The sequence below is a fragment of the Rutilus rutilus genome, assembly GCF_951802725.1.
Source record: "Rutilus rutilus genome assembly, chromosome: 6".
Classification (NCBI taxonomy): domain Eukaryota; kingdom Metazoa; phylum Chordata; class Actinopteri; order Cypriniformes; family Leuciscidae; genus Rutilus; species Rutilus rutilus.
The window spans coordinates 18,384,250-18,403,185 of NC_140214.1; the positions used below are offsets into that span (position 1 = coordinate 18,384,250).

At 36.2% G+C, this 18,936-nt stretch overlaps 1 protein-coding gene across 1 annotated transcript; it reads left to right on the forward strand.

The window, feature by feature from the left end:
• The first annotated feature begins 776 nt into the window (after positions 1–776).
• Positions 777–18,885, forward strand: LOC311292892 (RALY RNA binding protein like). The gene is made up of 9 exons (XM_084412728.1): positions 777–860; positions 8,463–8,733; positions 14,825–14,897; positions 15,023–15,070; positions 16,736–16,905; positions 17,138–17,251; positions 17,547–17,695; positions 17,798–17,835; positions 18,295–18,885. The coding sequence occupies exons 2-8, from the start codon at positions 8,478–8,480 to the stop codon at positions 17,828–17,830; spliced, it is 843 nt and encodes a 280-aa protein (XP_084268854.1). The 5' UTR covers positions 777–860; positions 8,463–8,477; the 3' UTR covers positions 17,831–17,835; positions 18,295–18,885.
• Positions 18,886–18,936: the final 51 nt, after the last annotated feature.

Genomic DNA, 18,936 nt, shown 5'->3' on the forward strand with positions numbered 1-18,936 from the left:
CGAAGATGAACGAAGGTCTTACGGGGTTGGAACAACATGACGGTGAGTAATTACTGACAGAATTTTCATTTTTGGGTGAACTAACTCTTTAATGTATTTATTGTGTCCAAATGTTGTTTTAGAATATTGCAAGTTAGGAATTCCAGTGAGGAAAACAAAGTCATCATGTCTATTCTCTGAACAAAAATAAAACAAACACAACAGAACTTCTGTATTCACATGAGCATGTTTAAACTAAGGGTTTATACTTTCATTAATTTGATACCCTACTCTACATAGGAAGAACAGACATGCCAACTTACTGACCTGATGCAGACACACAGACCAATACAAAAACGAACATTCCGACACGGAGCGCATATTTCATGTAGAATAACTGGCTGTTACGCATTGTTTTTCAGCGAAACAAGTATGTGAACTTAGAATGTTTCTTAAATATCTAATATATTATGGTATTTTTGTGCTTTAGGAGTCAAAAAGTTACATACAGCACCTTAAAAGTCTGGGTCTGGTACAAGAGTAAAACAAAAACAGTAAAACAAAATCTATAGCCTACATAAAAGGCATTTGAAAAAGTCAATCACTGCAACACGTTGTAATTTTTTACTGAATCATAGCTGTATCATACTTAAAATACACAAAAACAACCCCTGTTGGGAAAAAGAAGGGGGGGGGGGGGGGGGGGAGGTTCTTCCAGACAGTAAGCCAGCTGTGGGTGAATGGATGCAGTATGGATATGTGGATGATGAAGCGGGCAGCAGAGCTGTCACATGATCCAGTGAGGCTGCGATCTGAACGATCCAGAAGCGAAACGCTCTGCACTCGCTCTCCATCTCATCTGATGCTCTACTTTGTGATTGGTAAGTAGCTCCGTTTTACCTGTATTTCTCGATTCTTCTCATCGTTGGTCAAATGTTGAAATGCTTTTACTCGTGTAAACTGTTTCCTGAGGTTTTTTAAAAGAGATGCGTGCTAGACTACTTTTAATTCCGTTTGATGTCTTAAAAATATAAATTTGACGTCGCGTTAATTTCAAACTAATAATTATTTAGGCTATTCGATTAGCAATGCCTAGGCCTATATAAACATTGTTTTCAATGCATACATTATTAGCCTAATGACTCTTGAGTTCGTTCCGAAGTTTGCAGATCTACCTCTTTCTTGTTTTATTTTTATTGATATAGCCTAGACTTTAATTAAAGGTTCCAACTGGAATAAAAAGGGGTTTTCAGTCTGATGCTAAATGAGAACCTTTTAAGTTCCGTTAAGAACTATGTTCTCTCTTTAAAAACCAATACACTTATTTAAAGAATCTTTATTGTGAGATGAAAAACTTTTTGCATTTGAAATGTATAATAATGGCTGCCTTTGTCATTTTCATATGTAAATGTGCTGCATTTCATAGTTGGAGCAGTCTTTTCATTGCATGCAGATTGCTTGCTATGACTGGTCTTGACATTATTAAAATAATATGAAGTGGTTTGTCTATGAGGGGATGCTGAAAATAAGACTTAAAAAGACTAAACTTCCAATAAAGTTTGACACACACGAAGAAAATATTTTATCACATGACTTTGTAATAGGAATATTTTATGTTATCAGCATAATCTAAGTTGGCTTTCATTTTATCCAGCCAATTGGAATATTTCTTACATTCGTTTCGTACAAGCGCAGAGCCCAAAGCATGACAATCAGTCTATGTCAACCAGCTCTCAACTAGATACAATACTCACAGTCTTCCTGCAAAACCATTTTCTTTAATCAATATTGTTCTTTTAGAGACGCGAATGATAGTGCTGAAGAAGTATGTTATTCTGAAAAAGAATTATTTGCTATTCAGACTGTGTCAGTCAAGGGACAGGTGGGGGAAGCCAGCCGTGAAATATCCTTTCCCCAAGTAAGGCTTATCTCTCATTGGGAATTCTAGGAGGGATGGGAGTTTCAAGCATATGATACCTGGACAGAATTCCTGAGTCTTCCTCAGAGCCCCACATTCTGCATACACAAATGAATACAGATGAGATAATGAAGATAAAAGTCACTGCAGTTTTAATGGCAGGATAAGTTGTCACAAAGTATTGTCATATGCTTCTAGATCAAAATAACTCTATCTGAGGTATCCCATGTCTCTCCCAGCAAAGTTTTATATTACACCTACCTAGACTCATTCTCTCTAGTTTAATTGAGAATAAAAAAGTGAGTGGGATGAAGACGATTGCATAAACAACTTTACACCGAATCAACTTTACTGTTTGATTTTCTGTCTTCACAATGCACAATTTTGATTTAATTCCTCCAGTTTGTTTAGAAGTTCATTGTTGATAGACAATGATAATAAATGTTCAAATGCTTGTGTGCAGAAAATGCCATCCTCAGATTTTATTGACTTTTTATTTGAAAGAACTACTTATTCAAAAGTACTGCAGTAATTGTAACAACAGACTATAACCCATTTATGTCACAGTTGTGTTCTGTCTGAGTCTTGTTTTCATTAGTCACATATCTTCCTTTGTTCTACTTTCCCGCCACTCCTTTGTTTCCACGGTAACCCTCATTAGTTCATCTGTCACACCTGTTTCCTCTTTAGTTTTGTCAGCTGTGTCTCGTTTCCCTGATCTGTTTCCCTATGTATTTAAGCCCTGTGTGTTTCCTTGTTCATTGTTTGATCTATGTTGTATTTAGTGTGTGTGTGAGAACCTTCTATGTACCTGTAAGATTTTTATTTTGAGTAAAAGTTTGCTTTGGAACTTCTGATTCTTCTTCTGCCAGCACCACACCATGACAGTTTAAAATTGTCTCCCATGAATCTTTGCATATAGTAGCCAATTTGTAGAAGTTTCTGGCCTGTTCAAAATATTTTGTTGATATTATCATGTATGAGTTTGTCTTTGGATGTTTTGAGGGAAAAAAACAGGAGTAAACTACAGTGAAAATAAATATTTAAAAAAATCTGATGACACAAATATGACTTCAGGGAGAAGTTTCGGATCTATTTTAGCACCCTAGATGGCGTCATCCTCACTTTTCATGTAAAAGTGAATGTATTTCTACCTTGAATTGACCTTGTATTGTTTGCAGTGCACCTGTCATGTCAGCTGCAGCTCATTGTGATTGTAATTAGTCACTGCTCTAGTGACCCACTTACACATGCTTACTCTATATTTCGGATCACCCAACAGAGGGAGAAAGGAATGAATAAGTCTCCTTAATGCCAGAGGTATAGATTTATAAAAAAAACAACAACAAAAAACATTATGCGCCTTTTATTGCTTTTGCATAAGAACATTATAAACATCATTATCTCATAAATGTAGATGTGAATTATACTCAGTGCTGGAGAAGTGTGCTGTATAGTGGATTGGTAGGATCTGTTGTGATGTTTTCTTACATTGTTTTTTTCACTTTCATGCAGAAACTGTAATCTGGACTAGCACAGCATCAGCAACAGCTACTGTGGTTATACAGCAATACAGAGATATAAAACACACCAAGTTTAGAATCAGAAGTTGTTTGAGATAATTACACTAATATTATCCCACTTATTACAAGGCTACTCACCAATATGTGGACGTGAAATATTGATTTGATTTTACCTATATTCCACTATCAAAAAAGTAGTCCATTGCAGTGTACAAAACAATCAACTAGCAACAAGATGAACACTGCAATATTACAGAAATATGAATAAAAAGTCATTTTCAATGCAACTGACAACTGAGGTTATAAATTAAAAACAAACAATGCTTTTAACTGACAGTTATAAGGAGCCCATGTAATACAAATATTTACAGTGTAGACAATTTTAAGCTATAATATTTCAGTCTTAAGGATAATTGCGTCAGCATGAAATTTGACATGAGAGTTGAGAGTTGACTGTGACATTCATCACTAAATTTAAACAATTAAAATGTGTATACATTAGTTAGATGTTTCTAATGCTGATAGAGAGCAGAGATGGCTTGATGCCACCTTTATTAGATCGTTTGGTAATGTAATTTTAGCACTGACCAACAAATAGGAGAAGTGTGAAGTACTGTACTGTGTGAGGAGTCGAGAGTGTTTGAATGGGGATTGTATAATAGAATAACAGACTGTGCATGGAGCTGGTGAAGTAAAAGGGTTTGAATGGGAATAGAAATGTCATGTCCAGTCACAATGCCCGAGCTCTGCCATGCCCGTCAACCTGAGAGAATGAGGTGAGGTTATTGTTAACACAGGGAAGCAAAAGGTTTTCATGCATCAGTGATTCGGTAGAAATGATGGTGTGTATTGAGAAGAGGATGCTGGTGTTGCTGAGGATCAGTCAGAGGGTTGACTCACTGTCTCACAGATGAAATGGATTCTGTGTCGGTCTGCTGATTTCCAGCCTTTTTGTTTCTAGTGTGTGAATGGTAGATTATATGAAAAGGAATCTGAAGTTGTAGTATTCCTTCTAAAAATATATATCATGTTTTAAACATTTGTTTTAACATTTAAAGACCACATTTATTCTCCTTAATGTTTTTTTTTTTTTAAAGACTTAAATTTCGATTGAAGTTGGGGCAAATTTTTTTTTTAATATCTAGACTTTAGTTTATGTCACAGTCATGAACTTGATTTGCTAGTAGTCAGAAGTAGTCGGAACTATCACAACGTTGCAATTGCAAGCCTTTGCAAGACATTGACTTTACATTTTCACGCCTCTAAACATGACGCTAAACAAATTAACTGTGATTGGTTGCTTTACATGTCGGTCAGACATCCCTTTGGCCAATGAAAGCTGCTATGGAGTCAGTCAGTCTGCCGTCAGTCTGAAGGTCTGGGAACACAAGAGTAGCTGAACCCTTGACAACCTGATTTTGCACTATTGGTTATATTTACCTTTAATGCATGTGAGGGAATGCTTTTGGGAATCCTGAAGAAACACTTTGTTATCAGCAAAAGACAGGAGAAGCCTTATATGTGAAACTTTTTTTTTTAGTGTGAACTTCACACTTCTCCGCATTCACACTCTGTAGTGATCCTCACAGCTAATCCTGAATAGTGTCTTCTCTGGTGTCAACCCTAGTGCTGCCACATCCAGCCAGATGTATAGTCTCTGTGTACAAGAAAAGAGTGTTTAAAAAAATCTGACAGGATCATAGGCTCAGAAGATGTTTAAATAGCTCAGCATAAGATCTAATTTATTCTTGGTCCATTTATAGCAACTGCAGACTATTAGCAATGGTGAGGAAGATTTGAAAATGCACATGAAGAAATTAGACAGCTTGATTTTGGTGTGGTGTTTGATGCGGCTGTATTAGTGCTTGTGTGTTAAGGTTTCGGGAAGGTTTGTGAATGGATGGAGTTGAGTAGATACAATATCTGAAAATAACTTTCTTTCTTGATAATAAACTTTTATGTCTGTTGCCATGGAGATAGGAAATGGCCAGGTAATGAATGAGTCAGTATCTGTTTAAACCACACTGAAAACTCATTTCACCAATACGTGTACTTTGAATCAGCCAGTCTACCTTTATAATTAAAATATAAATGAGTGTTATTTTATATAGTGTTATTGTTGCAAATCTGTTGTGTTTCTGTTTCATGTTTCTGTTTCTGTTGTGTTTCTGTTGTGTTTCTGTTTCATGTTTCTGTTTCTGTTGTGTTTCTGTTGTGTTTCTGGACATTTAGTTTGCTTTCATCATTTCCTGTGTTTCCTTTCTGTTTTTTTCTGTTTCTCATTGTTTCATTGATTTTGTTACGACCCGCAATAAAGACGGACTTTGTGAACTTTTCCAGTTGGTTTGAAGGAAACCAGCCCCAGCCGACAGATTACCAAAGACACAATTCTAAGTTCCACAAAAAGTATAATTATTAAGGTGGAAAAAGTAATTAAGTTGAGGAGCAATGGCTTCAGGGTGCCCCAAGGCCAAAATAATAAACAAAATAGACTTGTAAAAAAAAAAAAAACATGTATAAATTACCTAATCAGGGAATAAACCAAATCACAAAGAAACATCCCTAACTCCCTATAAATAAACAAATCACAAACAAAGTCAAAATAAATTGCAGGACACCCCTACGCTCCTAAAACATAAGAAAGAACCTAATTAAATCATCACAAACAAACGAACATGATCAACAGAAGGTTTTGGAATCTGTGACGGGAGGAGGAATCCGGAGCTCTTCATGCCACAATGCCAACGCCAGAATGAGCTCGACGATTAGCGGCACCCTTTTAAAGCGGCACATCAGTAGATCCGCCAATCAGGTTCCTCAGTTGGCAACCAATCCCTGCACACATATAAAAATAAAAAAAACACACAAAACAAATACAGAGGATCATAACAGATTCATACTCGCACATCTGTTCCTCGTTAGTTCAATGTAGGCTATCTTTAGTTCATATAATACCCTCAGTTTCAGTTACTCATTGACTGGTGTTGCCTGTGCACACTGTAAAGGTCCTTGCCCACCCAGTCCGAAATTCACGTCTGAAATTTTCGCACGTTAAAAAATAAATACGACCTCATGTTTTGTCAATCACGCTTACACACTGCCTCCGAAACTTTCATCCGTCATAAAAAAATTCGGATCGGGTTCGATTTTCTGCGTTTTTTGCATCCGTAGCAAACATTTTGAATGCCGTTTTGACAATTCAGAGCCACCGAATCACCAATACTAAAAAACGCATACGAAAATTTCGGACTCAGGGTGCAAGGACATTAACGTTGCCTTCTCGCTTGTTTTGGTTTACTTTTGTGTTGGATTATGCTCTTAATGTTTTGTTTAATAAGGACTACTCTGCATTTTAGTTCTGCTTCACCTCGCCTTGTCTTCATCCTCAGCCCAGCTGTGGCAGAACACCAGACTACAGAAAGGATTTATGAATCTAACAGCAGCGTTTGTCGCCCTCACCCGTGAGGGGCTACATCTATTGGATTATTCAGCCCGCTTCTGCCAGTTTGCCCAGCTTGCTCGTTGTTGGATGACAAGACTTTAAAATCCATCTACTGGGAAGGAGCAAATTATTGTAGCCCCCTGGACCAGATATGAAAGACGGAACATGGAGAAAAGCCGTTTTCCGGTTTCTTGAGAGTTTTTATCCCATATTGATATTGTCGCTCATGACCTCAGTAGATCCAGAAACCACCCCCCTGGGGATATGGAGCCTGAGCCCACCACAGACCCAGAGCCAGAGTTTATGCCCGCCATGGAACCAGTGCCAGAGCCTATAGCCTCGTCTGTCCCGGAGACCAAGCCTGCTGTCCAGTCTGACCAGATGTGTAAGCCAGTTTATACATCTGTGCCAGTGGAAGTTTTAGTGGAGCTAGAGGATGAGGCCTTTCCTCCTTTTCTGGTTCCACCCAGGCTCAAGTCTTCTTCGTGTTCCCTTTAATCTCTACCAGTCCCGCCCGGCTCCAAGTCTTCTTCATCGCCGCTGGTTCCACCCAGCTCCAAGTCTTTGTTGCCGCTGACGATCCCACCCAGCCTTCCATTCCCTCTTCCTTCAAGTAGCTATCCAGTTCTTCGGCTTTGGCTCTGCTGGTCCCATTCAGCTCCTCGGCTCGTCCTCCATTGACTTTGCTTAACAATGCTGTTACGCCTCGAGCCCGGTCTTCAAGCCCGGTCTTCAGCTCCACCTTTGTGTAATGATCCCCTGGCTCTGCCTCGGGCCTCCGAGCCCATTACTTTACCTTGGCACGTTGACCAGTCAGCCCCACCTTGGTTCTACCCTCCCTCAGCTCCACCGGGAACCATTGTCCTTCTGGCTCCACTGGGCTCCCGCGTCCCTCCGGCTACACCTTGGTCAGTCGTTGCTCTACCTCCAACTCAAACTTCGGGGCCTTCACCTGTGCCTAGTTTCTCAACCTCTTTGGCTCTGCCTCATTCCTCACTCCCACGGCTATGCCTCAGTCCTCCGGCATCCTGGCTCCACCTCAGCTGCTCGTCACTGCGGCTCTACCTTGGCCTCCTGGTACTTCGGTGTTGCCTGCTCTCTCCACCCATCGGACTCCGCCTGGGTCTTCACCTCTCTAGGTGTTGCCTCTGTTGGTTGGGCTCATGACTCCACCCTGGCTCCTCCCTCCATCAGTTCTGCCATGTTTCACTATTGTCCTGGCTGGCTCCTGGGGGTCTCCAGCTCTGCCTGCTCCACCCTGGTTGTTTCTTCCACTGGTCTAGACTATCCGTTCATATACACTCTCATTTAAAAACACTTAAATTTTCTTGCAGGATCACCTCTGGTCTCACTGTGTCTGAAACTGTTTGATCAAGGATGCAGTTCTCTAAACCTCTCTCATTCTTTTAAAGTGCATGCCAAGTGCCTCATTACTGACAATAATTACTATCTGTCCTTTCTTTTTGGGAGACAAAAACCTCCCTTTATTGTGCACTTTGATCTATGAAACTTTGCAGGCCTCTTACATTCACAAACAGCTTTATCTGAAAAAGCATAATAGGGGCACTTTAATATTTGTTTATGTGTGTGTGTGTTTCAGGACATCCTGAGAAGGATGACTGGGAAAACTCAAACCAGCAATATAACAAACAAGACAGATCCTCGCTCTCTGAATTCAAGAGTGTTCATTGGTAACCTCAACACCGCTGTGGTCAAGAAAACTGACATTGAGCAAATTTTTGCCAAGTATGGCAAGATCACCGGCTGCTCTGTGCACAAGGGGTTTGCTTTCGTCCAGTATGCCTGCGAGAGGAACGCTCGCTCAGCTGTGGTTGGTGAGAACACCAGAGTGCTTGCTGGACAGACTTTGGGTAAGTGATATTTATTTCCCTTTTTTATTTATGTAAATGATTTGGAATGAAACAAATGACACTTATTTGAATGAGAATGAGGATCTGCAGGCACAGAGACAGTTGATCTTAGGTTATGGTCTTTCCCGTGGCTACCTGATAAATATTCATCATCCTTTATTAAAAATGAAACTGCTGCTGTCACTGTTGGGGCTGTGGCTTGAGTTGAACTCCAATGGGTCTCTTGTGCTGGAATGATTTTCCTTAAGACTATTAAGTCTTTTTTTTCTTTTCTAACTGCTACAAGTTATTTTCCCCCCTCTTCAGACCACTTGATCTTTCCTTGTGAAAAAATATGAGTTGCTTGATTTGACCTCAGTCCAGAGCTGGGCATCTATAGCCAGCAAAGCTTTTGTTTAATTTCAGGAGTATTTTGACGAAAGATTAAAATGGGTTTGGATGTTTGTTTGTTTGTTTAAAATATGCTTTATTATAGTATATTATAAAATATAATTTATTATAGTCTTTCCATTCAAATTATTTAATACATTATACAAATAAAAGTAATTGTTCACTTTTCCTTCTTCTGCTTTCTTTTCATTTATTAATTTTTTTCTTTTGTGATAATAATACCTCACCAACACATAAAAAAGCACATAAATAAAAACAATAACCAATAAGTACATGTGGAAAGCATGGTTTAGAGGTCGCTGCAGATGGAGAATGAGTGCGAGACGCTTTTTCCTTAACAATCAACTCTCCCGCACTCTAAACCACATCCTGCTTTCCATAGTACATAAATAGATACTTTACATCTTAAAAAACAAAACAAAAAAACCCCCACAGACATCAGGCTCTTATAACCACAATATCTAAGCAAATAATTCAAATAATATCATCTAAACATCAAAAAAAAAAAAAAAAAAAAAAATACTACTAATGATGATGATAAATAAGTAAATTAATGAAGTTTAATTATTCAAATTAATTAGGGTTTTGGGCACTTTTCAGAGGGTCAGTTTGGGAGATCAATGTGCCTCCTTTTAATGCACATTGCTAATAAGGTTATTTAAAAAAATATAGATAGTGCTATTTTTTTGTTTATTTTAACCAGAGCAGCATAGTATCTTTAAAAATAAACATAGGTCTTTACAATGAAATTGAATTGAAACAATTTGAATAGTTTCAAGAATCTATCCTAACTATTTTTGTGGGGTGTAGAAAGTAAGTAAAAAAAGAAATTGTACATGTGATTTTTTTACAGTGTTTTATTGCCCCCCTTTGTTGGCAAGAGGAAGTACTGGTAAGAAGAATAAAAAAAGTCACTTTACAGAATAAAAAAATAGGCCAATGTCAGCCACTAGATGGCAATATATATCTATCAGAATATATATATAGCATATATATATATATGTATATGTATATGTATATGTATATGTATATGTGTGTGTGTGTGTGTGTGTGTGTGTGTGCACCATAGCCATCTATGGAACTGCAGTGGCAAAGACAAATCAGACACTAAACATACTCTAGATAGAAGAATACTAAAACCTCTTAAATTGAATCATCTATTTGTCTGCATATTTAAAGAACACTACCATTTATAAACCATATAGTGTAAAACTTAAGATTTATATAAGCTTCAAAATGAGTCAGAAATAGGACCTATTAGTTTCTTTAACAATATTAGAAACTCCCATACCTCAACATACCCCATTCTTCAAAATTATTTTATTTAAGCTTGCCTTAAATAAAAGCTTTTATTATATCAGTGTCACAATGAGTGTATGTGTGTGTACTCATGTCACTATAATTAGTTTTTCTGTATCTGAAACCTTCTGACAGATATGAAGGCATCACAATGTCTTCAATTTCAGAGCCTGTCTTTAATTCAAAGGATAAAAGCATATTCCTACATGAATATAGCCCCGGGGCTTATAATGTCAATAGCATTTTCAAATGACTGACAGCAGCTGTGTGATGCTGTTCTTTTGATGTACAATATGATCCAAGATCAGATAAACAATCTGAGACAAGACTATAAACTGCATCAATCGTTGATATACATGTATATATTTATACTAGCCATACATTTATACATTTTGTAAAAGCTTATTTTCTTATACAATACATATGGTAGATAAATACAAAATGTGTTTACTTAAATAATGCCTTAAGTATTTGTTGTAATTTTTTTTTATATTGATGCAAAACAGCATGATTTCGGCACTATTTAATGGGTCCTGATTATTACTAATTAATAATTGTTTAGAATTTTTGAAATATATTTATCAACACCCCCATTATGCATCAGTGGTACGGTCTGGAATGGTGCATGCCTGTGTGCTGAACTCTATTCAGTCAGTCTCTCACAGTGATACTACAGTGAAGTGAGTTCAAGGGAAAGGAATCATTTATTTATCAAAATATAGTATGCACAACCTAATGGACATGTACAGAAGAACAATGCAAAAAGGGAAGCGCCACAATCGGAGATGTGAGTATTTTACAGACAAATAAGATGCATCTTATTTCTGTTTTTAATACTTGATTTGTAACAAAATAATAATTATATTCATAATTCATAATAATAAGACTTTTTCAGTTGTGTTCATTAAAAGTTCACCGAAATGGTGATAATTACATTATGTATTACATTGTATTCAATAATATTATCGTTTTTTCTTGTTAGACATACACTGTAAAAAATTTCTAACCTCCCCAACTCATCTAAATTTTTCAATTGGCGCAAGTGAAATTTCACTTGGGCCAATTGAAAAATTTAGATGTGATCAGTCACTAGAAAATTTTGAGTTGGGAAGGTTAGACATTTTTTACAGTGTATCAAATCTGTTTAATTATTAATAAATGCATTAAATAAATACAATTAAAATCATTAGTTTGTAATCAATCCCTGGAGAACTCCTGTGAATTGTCCTTGCACTGCAGGGACAGTTGCTGTGGACATAAAACTAAACATAAATCTGCTAAATGACAAGTAACCAAATAAATGCACTTTCATATATGCTGTATAAACTGAGAATGTGCAGTTGTTTCCATAAGGAGCTATTTCTACTTGATCTGAAATGACTTGTATAATGATTTGTAAGAAATACTTTATTTGTTGCAACCTAGTATAGTTATTAAACTTAATTTTTTTTAAATATAATAGTATTTTAATAATATTACAAAATAATATTATTTAAAATAAAATTAGTATTTTTAAAAACAGTTAATTTCAACATACTTTAAGGTTAAAAAAATAATTTTTACAACCTTTTGTTCAACTATTCTGAAAGCTCTTAAAGGGGGAAATACATAAAAACTAAATTGCGTCTGTTAAAAAATGTTGTGACCTGTTTGAAATGATAACCTGTCTTTATTCTTTCTAAGGGTTCGATATGTGTTCTCCATAGTCCATACTGAAGTATAGCACATCTACTTTAGTAGCTGAGCATGATTTTGGTCTTAAGTTTTTCTCCTTTTACTACAGATTTTTGTTCTGCTTTAACTTGTTCATACACATAACTCAAGCAAATTTGAATTGCAGGCTTGACCAGGCAAAAGTAGTCAAAAATTAGATGTTGTCAGAAAGACACAAAATCCCAAAAGCTGTTAAATTTGCATTCAAGTTGCATCTGTTCATGATGAGCATCCATGTTTTGCATGTGTCTAATCAAAGTCGGCACATCAAAGTTACAAAGCAAAGTTTTGTATCTGTGCACACACAAGACTCCAGGGATAATGAGCGGCACTGAAAATGGATGTGATGTCCTGAAGTGTACAAACCGTCCCAGACAATTGCGTACATCAGTCACTGAATTACATCACGACCACAAAGGAATGAATAAAGGAAGTGAAAGAAATGTTTGATAAGTAGGTCATGTATGGAAAACACTCATTAGTCAAAGAGATGCAACAAATGCTAGAGGTGTCTGAATAATATTCATATAGGCTAGCTAAAGAGAAAAAATAGTTATGCGTTTATAATGTTTGCAAAAGGCTTTTCTTTGGAAATAAATAAAGTCCTTGAAGTTCTTTCTTGCTTAGTCAGGTGGTATATCCTGAGTGACTTTGTTTACTGAGATTTATCAAAACAGATTTTTCATTTAGAGTTTGGCATTTAGACAAGTTTAGACTCAAGTCTTCAGTTATGCCTTGTCAAATGAATCACTCAAAAAACTTCTTTAAGCTGACAGGTGGACACATTGACATTAAGCCAAGGTCATCACTAAGAGAAACGCCAATCTTCTCTCTACGACGCTAAGCCTGACAGACTTTTGGGAGAGAAAAGCATACCGAGTAGAAGAGGCCCATTGGTAAACTGAGATTAAAGTATTGATATGGCTCCATGTCTGAAATATGGTGGTATTTTAGATGGTCGGCACATATCGAGTGAAATGTCTGGCGTTTTGTGGGATTATTGGTGCAATAGGATGAGTCAGCCCGTTCATAATGTCTCCCAGGAAACCATTATTAAGATCTCACAAAATCATTATCGTGAATTTAAAGGCACTTGAATCACTTGCTTCCACATTAAAGCAGTCAAAGAGGCTCAATGAGGTCGTTCACTCAAACAGTAAAGGATGGCACTAGTGTCAGGGGTTCGATTTCCCAGGGAATGACTAATGCAAAAAAGGCCTAAATGCAAAAAGTATCTGCCAAATGGATTCATGTAAATCAAAAGAAATGAACAGCAGCCACATCAGTGATTATTAGTATAAAATGCCAGGTGCATTATGATCAAACTCATGATGACTTCCTTTTGAACGTCAATCGCAAATGAACTTTTCACCCCATTCAATTCATGAACTTTCAATGCAGATTACTTCACCACAAAAGTATACGAGAACCTAAAAATACTACAGCAAAATATCATATCATGTTATCAGGCAACCTTCTGATATTTGCGTGAATATTTTATTGTTAAATAACTTGAAATGTCAAACTTTTTTTTTAAATCTAACAAAAATAATACAATTAATATTATTTAAAATAAACAAATTAATAAATACATTTGTTTTTAACATGTATACAAGTTAGCATGAGTCAGAAATAGGATCTGAAAATTGAAGAAAAAAAAAATTCTGTCATCAATTATTCAACATCATGTTGTTCCAAAACTATGACTACTGTTTCTTTTTCAGAAATCGTAAAAAAACTAAATCTCCCACACTTTTGTCCCATGAGTGTGAATAAATGATGACAGAATTTGAATTTTTGGATGAAATACCCTTTAAGTTTCTCTAACATTTTAGAAACTGACATCAAACTCACAATGCTATCCTTTGAACCTCAAACACTTTAAGTCAACGTAATGTTTTTTTTAACATACTTTTTATGTAAAACTTTTGTGTTTACTTCAAACTAACTTTGGGAAAAGCTCTGCTCTCATCGCAGAAGGTTAGCTGTAATTAGTAACTACTAATTAAAGAGGATGAAACAAACCTGATCTTCTCAGTCAACTGTTTTTTTCCTCAGGCTTTTCTGTTGCTATATGTTCTCCAAAATGGTTGAGTGTATTTTCCAATATACTGTATTCCTCCTAGTAACACTCTCTTTCAAATGTTTTGAAACTTCAATCTCACATATTCTGAGCGTGACCATTTAAAAGGGCTGTATGCTTCCATAATGAATTTGGCTCAGTCAGGCAAAGACTTATCTAAACTCTGACAGTGCACTACTTTTCCTCACAGATTTAGTGCTTTGTTTTGTGCTTCATCAGAGTGAAGGCTTAAATTGCTTGTAAATGTCTTAAAGCCCCGAATTGTGATTTAGTCAGGCACTCAGGCAGCCCGTCCTTCTGGATAACGTGCCGGATGACCTTGAAAGGCACTCAGGAGTGATTGTGCATTGTGTGTGTGTGTGTGTGTATGTTGAGTGAGGCTGTTGCTCTGATAGCATCTCTCTTTCTGATGAGACAGATGAGAGCCATCAGTTATTTATTCTGTGGCATAATGCCTATGCTCTTTCAGAGGGCGCAGAGGCTTTTCTGTCCATTATATTCCCCGGCCATTTTTAGACACTTATTTGAAGGAGACTATATTTAAAAAAGGAAGCGTATGCTGTTTTTTTTTCTTCTTCTTCACAATGTCCTTTGCTCTTCCCACAGACATTAACATGGCTGGAGAGCCTCGTCCTTACAGGCCAAAAGTGGGGTCCAAGCGTCCCTTCTCCTTATACAGGTGAGCCACCTAAAATTAATTATAGTCCCCCCCCCCCCCCCCCCCCCCCCCCCCCCATTGTAATTAGTAGACATGGAAAGATTGAAATAACATTTTAATCATCTTTTCTTTTTTCTTTTTTTAAGTGGCTATGAATTTGATTATGATTTCTACAGGAATGATTTCTATACCAGGTATGTACACGCAATTACTTATGAAAATGCATTAATTCAAAGATACCAAAAATTTAGGTTGTATTTCAGTTGTAGATTTGGTAATGTCTTTACTACAGGAGATTTGTAATATGTTTTTGGTCATTAAATTTTTAGTTAAGATCCACCTTGTCTCGTTTAACCTTTTCTATGCTATGAAAAAGTGAGGTAAGGTGAAGAGAAAAATAAAAGCAGTAGAAAAAGTAGAGGAAGAGCTTCCCCTAATGTCCATAATTAATGTCATTTTATTGTTTTGACTTCAATCCTTTGCTCAGGCTAATGATGAGCACTCCTCTCCTGTGAGACATTAGCTGAATGTCAGAAAGCTGCTGGGTCGTTAACCGAGCAACGCGAGACACGCCGGTCATCTTTCCTCTGACATTTTCATGTGTTTGCTTTCACTCCTCATTTGGCAGAGCTGAGTTTTATACTTCTCCACGGAAAATATATGTGTGCTAACGAACAAAATCCCTTCTGTGCAGTTAGTGAAAAACCTAATTATGCTCATCAAATGTTATCTCAGGGGACGGGGACTAAGAAGTGATCTTGCTCTTTTGCATGTAGACTAATTAAGATATTCTCTCATCTCTGTATTATAACTTAATGAAATTCCATACATGCCATGATATGTCAGTTTCCATATTGGTACAACAGAATTATTGGATTACAGCTGGTCATTTTAAATGGGGTCCAGTGGGGTCCAGAAGACTTAGATCATTAGTGAACATCTATTTTTGTAAATTATTAAAGGTACACTGACATTGTGACTGTAACTTCCCCCCCCCCAAATATTAACAAAATATAAATAATTAGTCAATATATCATAAATCCTTCTTCCAAAACGTGTTTTTCTCTTACCCTGATTCACTATGTTTATATTTTAGACCTGACAGGACCGTTTATTAGCTGGAAATTGCGAACACTCGGCTTTGCTTGTCATATCATTGTCATATCTCTAAATAGAGAAAAATTCCTCCGGCTACTATCACGTGTGTATGGAGTGGGAGTGGCATGTAGTTGTCACAATGAGCGAGAAAGGTTGTAATAAAACAATAATCAACATTGGCTTGGCTTTTCGGAGATGGCGAGAAATTAGGGATTTGAAATGTTGTAAAAGTGATGCAGAGATTGCATTTTTATTACTCAACAGGTGATTAAGGTATTTTATTGAACAGATAAATTGCCATATGTAGCTCTCTAACAGAGTTCACTGTAAAGCATTATCTATTGTAAAGGGACAAATTCATCCACCCAGTCACACATAACCGAAGCACAACCAAATGCATTTTTTAACTGCTAGATGCATGGCCAAAAGTTACATTTTGTTCCATTAATAATAAAAAAAAAAAAGCATAATAAATTATATTTTGTAGAATAGCAATTTTAGTGACACGTTTAACGAAAAAAATTCTTCAATGTACCATTCAAATAGTTTGCAGTCGGCACAATCTTTTAAATGTTGTTTCTCTTTAAGTTAATATAATTTTAATATGATGATTTGGTGGTCAAATTATTATCAGTGTTGAAACAGTTGTGCTGCTTAATATTTTTGTGGAAATCATAATACATTTTTCCAGGATTGAAAGTGATTAAATAATAATAATAATAATGAACTATAAAATATTTTGTATAATATCTTTTTTGCAGGATTTTTGACATTCGTGGGCGATTAGCACCATCCCCTCGGGCTATGATACCTATCAAGCATTCCCGCTTGGTTGCACTCTCAACACGCAGGACGAAAAACTCTTTCCAGCCAAATATGTCCACCTGCTCTTCTCTAAGAAGGCTGTCCTCAGGTTCCTTATGCTCTATGGGTTTGTATCATTCCAAGTACATTTTTGTCAGTTCATTTCAATTTCCATTATCATGTTTTAGCCCCAAGGACAACGTGTCCCAACCTGGACTTTGACATAGCATGCCCATCATGCCAACCATAATCTACTGCCAACCATAACTATTTTAAAACTAAAAGTAATGCAATGAGCTGATAAAATTATATATTCATCCTCATAATTAAACATTTTTGGGGTGTGTTTTTTATCTAAGTGAAATCCGATCAGCTCCTGACAATCAAGAAAGAACTGTCTCAGATCAAGATTAAGATTGACTCCTTACTGGGAAGGCTAGAGAAGATTGAACGGAAGCAGTTAGCAGAAGCAGGTAAGAGGATGGAATGAACATTGCTATCAGGGTAGAGGCCATGTTGGCAGGAGGTAGATTAAAAACACTTGTCTTCATCACTTTCAATGTCAGTGCAGGAAATCGAAAACAGCAGCACTCTGTTCCTACACACACACACACACAAAAAATTGGCCTGGCAGAGGGCCATCTACATACCTGTGTTAGTTTTACTTACTTGAAAGTTTGCTACCTTTTAATTCTGTAAATATTCACTGTAGCCATTTGCCGCACTTTAATCTCAGTCACCTCTTTGTCTGCCATTTATATGGTGTAGAAACCCACTGGAAGCGCGAGAAGGCCTATCAATCTCTCTATAGTGAGACCGAAGAAAATTCTGGAGAAGATGTGGATCAGGAAGGGGGGTCCTGGGACGTGACAGATGAAGGTGATAATGGATATTTTGACAGGGTAAACAAAGAACTGGTGAGTGGTCATTAAACTCATATACATGTGAAATGTCATTTATTTTAATTTGATATATGAATAAGACCCGATAAAATTGTGTGTATGTGTGCTAAATCCCAGATAGAAAACCACATATCAGATGTAGACAACTGAACAAGGTTTGTACCACAAATTTATGTCACATTATGTTTGAAATACTCTATTTTATTTGACATCATCAAAAAGTAGATTGCATCTTTGATGGCAACAAATGTCATTGTATTGTGCAGTTTACTGCACTCATCATTTTCAGACAGACCTCAGCATTTAGAAGCAATGCCATGTAAACTAAAATTATTTAAGCCATTCATTTATGAGTACTAATGTCTCTGAAATGTCTCGTCATTTGATCTTCAGTATCAGGCAAGCAAAAAGTTCTTATTTGCTTCATTCAGTGTACAACCAACAGTTTCTTGGAAAACACTTAGCCTATTGATACTGGAAATTTCTGATACTACTGTCTAAAAAGTAATAATACAACAGAAAAATATTTTTGTGATAAATCTTTTTATTATAAAAATATTTCAATCTTTTATTGATGATTTTTGTTGTTGACTTTTTTTCCTTCTTTTTTTTAGGACTGAGACCAGCGCATCATGTTTGGAAGATATCTAGCTAGAATTGTTGACCTTTCCATGTCAAACTCTTTATGTATTAATTAATGTATGTATGAATGAATGAATGTATAAATGTATGTATATTTATGTATTTCTTTCTTTCAATCATTCTTTTTTGTAAGAAATTTGAAAGTAATAATATCTATGAAGTTATTCTGATATCTGCATACATGATATATGTGTAAATAGACAAAACAAAAGGGTGAAAACGTTAACTTTGGTTTTCGGCTATTCAACTAAATGTAAAATAATTCATGTATTTTGTCTAGCAAAACAAGTGATAAACTTAAGAGTCATTGTTATAAAGGTTTACAAATAAATGGAAAACATTATTGCTGTAGCCTATGTGCATTTTATTTTTTGGCATCAAATGATTATGCATATAGTTTAATCATATTTATTGAATGCACATTTATGTCATAAAATGATTGATGTCTCACACATTTGAAAAGCTACCTTTTACATCTCTATCTATTTCTTTTCTGTTTAATTGTGGTTTATCCATCATCTGAAAAGTGTTTATTTTTATGTGTTTAATGTAATATTGTCACACATTTGTGAAATAAAATCAACCAGACATCAATTGTAGCAGCTTTTTGACTT

Coding starts and splice junctions, on each gene's coding strand:
- LOC311292892 (XM_084412728.1), top strand. CDS start 8,478: ATGACTGGGAAAACTCAAACCAGCAATATAACAAACAAGACAGATCCT. Junction 15,071..16,735: donor AGGAATGATTTCTATACCAG/GTATGTACACGC, acceptor TCTTTTTTGCAG/GATTTTTGACATTCGTGGGC. Junction 16,906..17,137: donor AGGTTCCTTATGCTCTATGG/GTTTGTATCATT, acceptor TTTTTATCTAAG/TGAAATCCGATCAGCTCCTG.